We start from the raw sequence: 1,217 nt of genomic DNA, 5'->3' as shown, positions 1-1,217 counted from the left end.
AAAATGACAGAATCTGTTTATTTTAAAGACTTCAGTTCAAATCCTTGATATGCATTACATCAAGTAATACTTATGTTTTTAAGTAAAGTACTGTTGGTTGCACTATTAGCAACATTATTAACATAACATTTTATAACATTGACTTCTAGAATTGCACCGCTCAAGGTGGCTGCATGTTGGAGTAGCTCTGTTACATTCACTCTGAGATATTGCTTTTGAAAACTTCATTCCTCTTTTTTTTAGTCATGTAAATCACTTTTTTGGATGAACATTTCCTCTGGTATTAAATGTTGTGCAGCTGGAAACATTTTTACTGAAAACTTTTTGCTTTTGGACTTTTTGTTACGATGCGTAATCATAACAACAAGGTGGCTTTTTTTTTTTTTTTTTTTTTTTTTCCACAATCGGGAGCAGTTGATTAACATCTTTTACTCTTCGGTGTTAAACGTGGAGAACCCTGAAGTCCAGTCATGGCCAGAACCAAGAAGACTGCTCGTAAATCCACTGGAGGTAAAGCTCCCAGGAAGCAGCTCACCACCAAAGCTGCCTGCAGGAACACGCCGGCCACTGGTGGAGTGAAGAAGTCTCACCGCTACAGGCCCGGTACCATGGCTTTCAGGGAGATCCACTACTACCAGAAGTCCATCGAGCTGCTCATTTGGAAGTTGCCCTCCCAGCGCCTGGTCTGGAAGATCACCCAGGACTTCAAGACCGACCTGTGTTTCCAGAGGTCGGCCATCATGGCTCCGCAGGAGGCCAGCAAGGCTCACCTGATGGAGCTCTTTGAGGACACCAGGACTGAGGACATATCAGGACAGACCGCTACGAGAGATCCTTCCTGCCTACAGTAATCATCATCTATAACAATTCTTTAACAAAACCAGGATTATGTTGATAAATAAAGTATTTTTGAATTGAATTGAATTATTAGCCAACATTATTAAATGGAGGATATTAATTACATGACTTTTAAGTTCATGTTGATTTTTACATCATGAGCAGAAAAGTTCCACATTTTCCAAATGTCTTTGGTTTGAGAAAAAGTTGCAGTGAAGACAGAGAAGTAAATTCTTTGCATATAGTTATTCTGTTACACAGACTTTCCAGCTCACTTCTTAGAAAAGTGATCAAACCAGCAGCTACACAATATTCAGACATGTGTTGGATCATGTGAAAAGAGATGAATCAGTACTGCTGCTCATCCTTTTAGCTTTGAG

The 1,217-nt window shown here is 39.7% G+C and overlaps 1 protein-coding gene across 1 annotated transcript; it reads left to right on the top strand.

The window, feature by feature from the left end:
- Window positions 1–470: 470 nt before the first annotated feature.
- On the top strand, window positions 471–794 carry LOC108244285 (histone H3.3C-like; the record flags this gene model as incomplete). The annotated part of the gene is made up of 1 exon (XM_017430353.1): window positions 471–794. A coding segment is annotated over exon 1 (324 nt), but the record flags the coding sequence as incomplete, so codon positions are not given.
- Window positions 795–1,217: the final 423 nt, after the last annotated feature.

The sequence above is a fragment of the Kryptolebias marmoratus genome, linkage group LG6, assembly GCF_001649575.2.
Source record: "Kryptolebias marmoratus isolate JLee-2015 linkage group LG6, ASM164957v2, whole genome shotgun sequence".
NCBI lineage: Eukaryota > Metazoa > Chordata > Actinopteri > Cyprinodontiformes > Rivulidae > Kryptolebias > Kryptolebias marmoratus.
The sequence above is the reverse complement of the archived record's forward strand: the minus strand, read 5'-3'. Positions and strand labels throughout refer to the sequence as shown.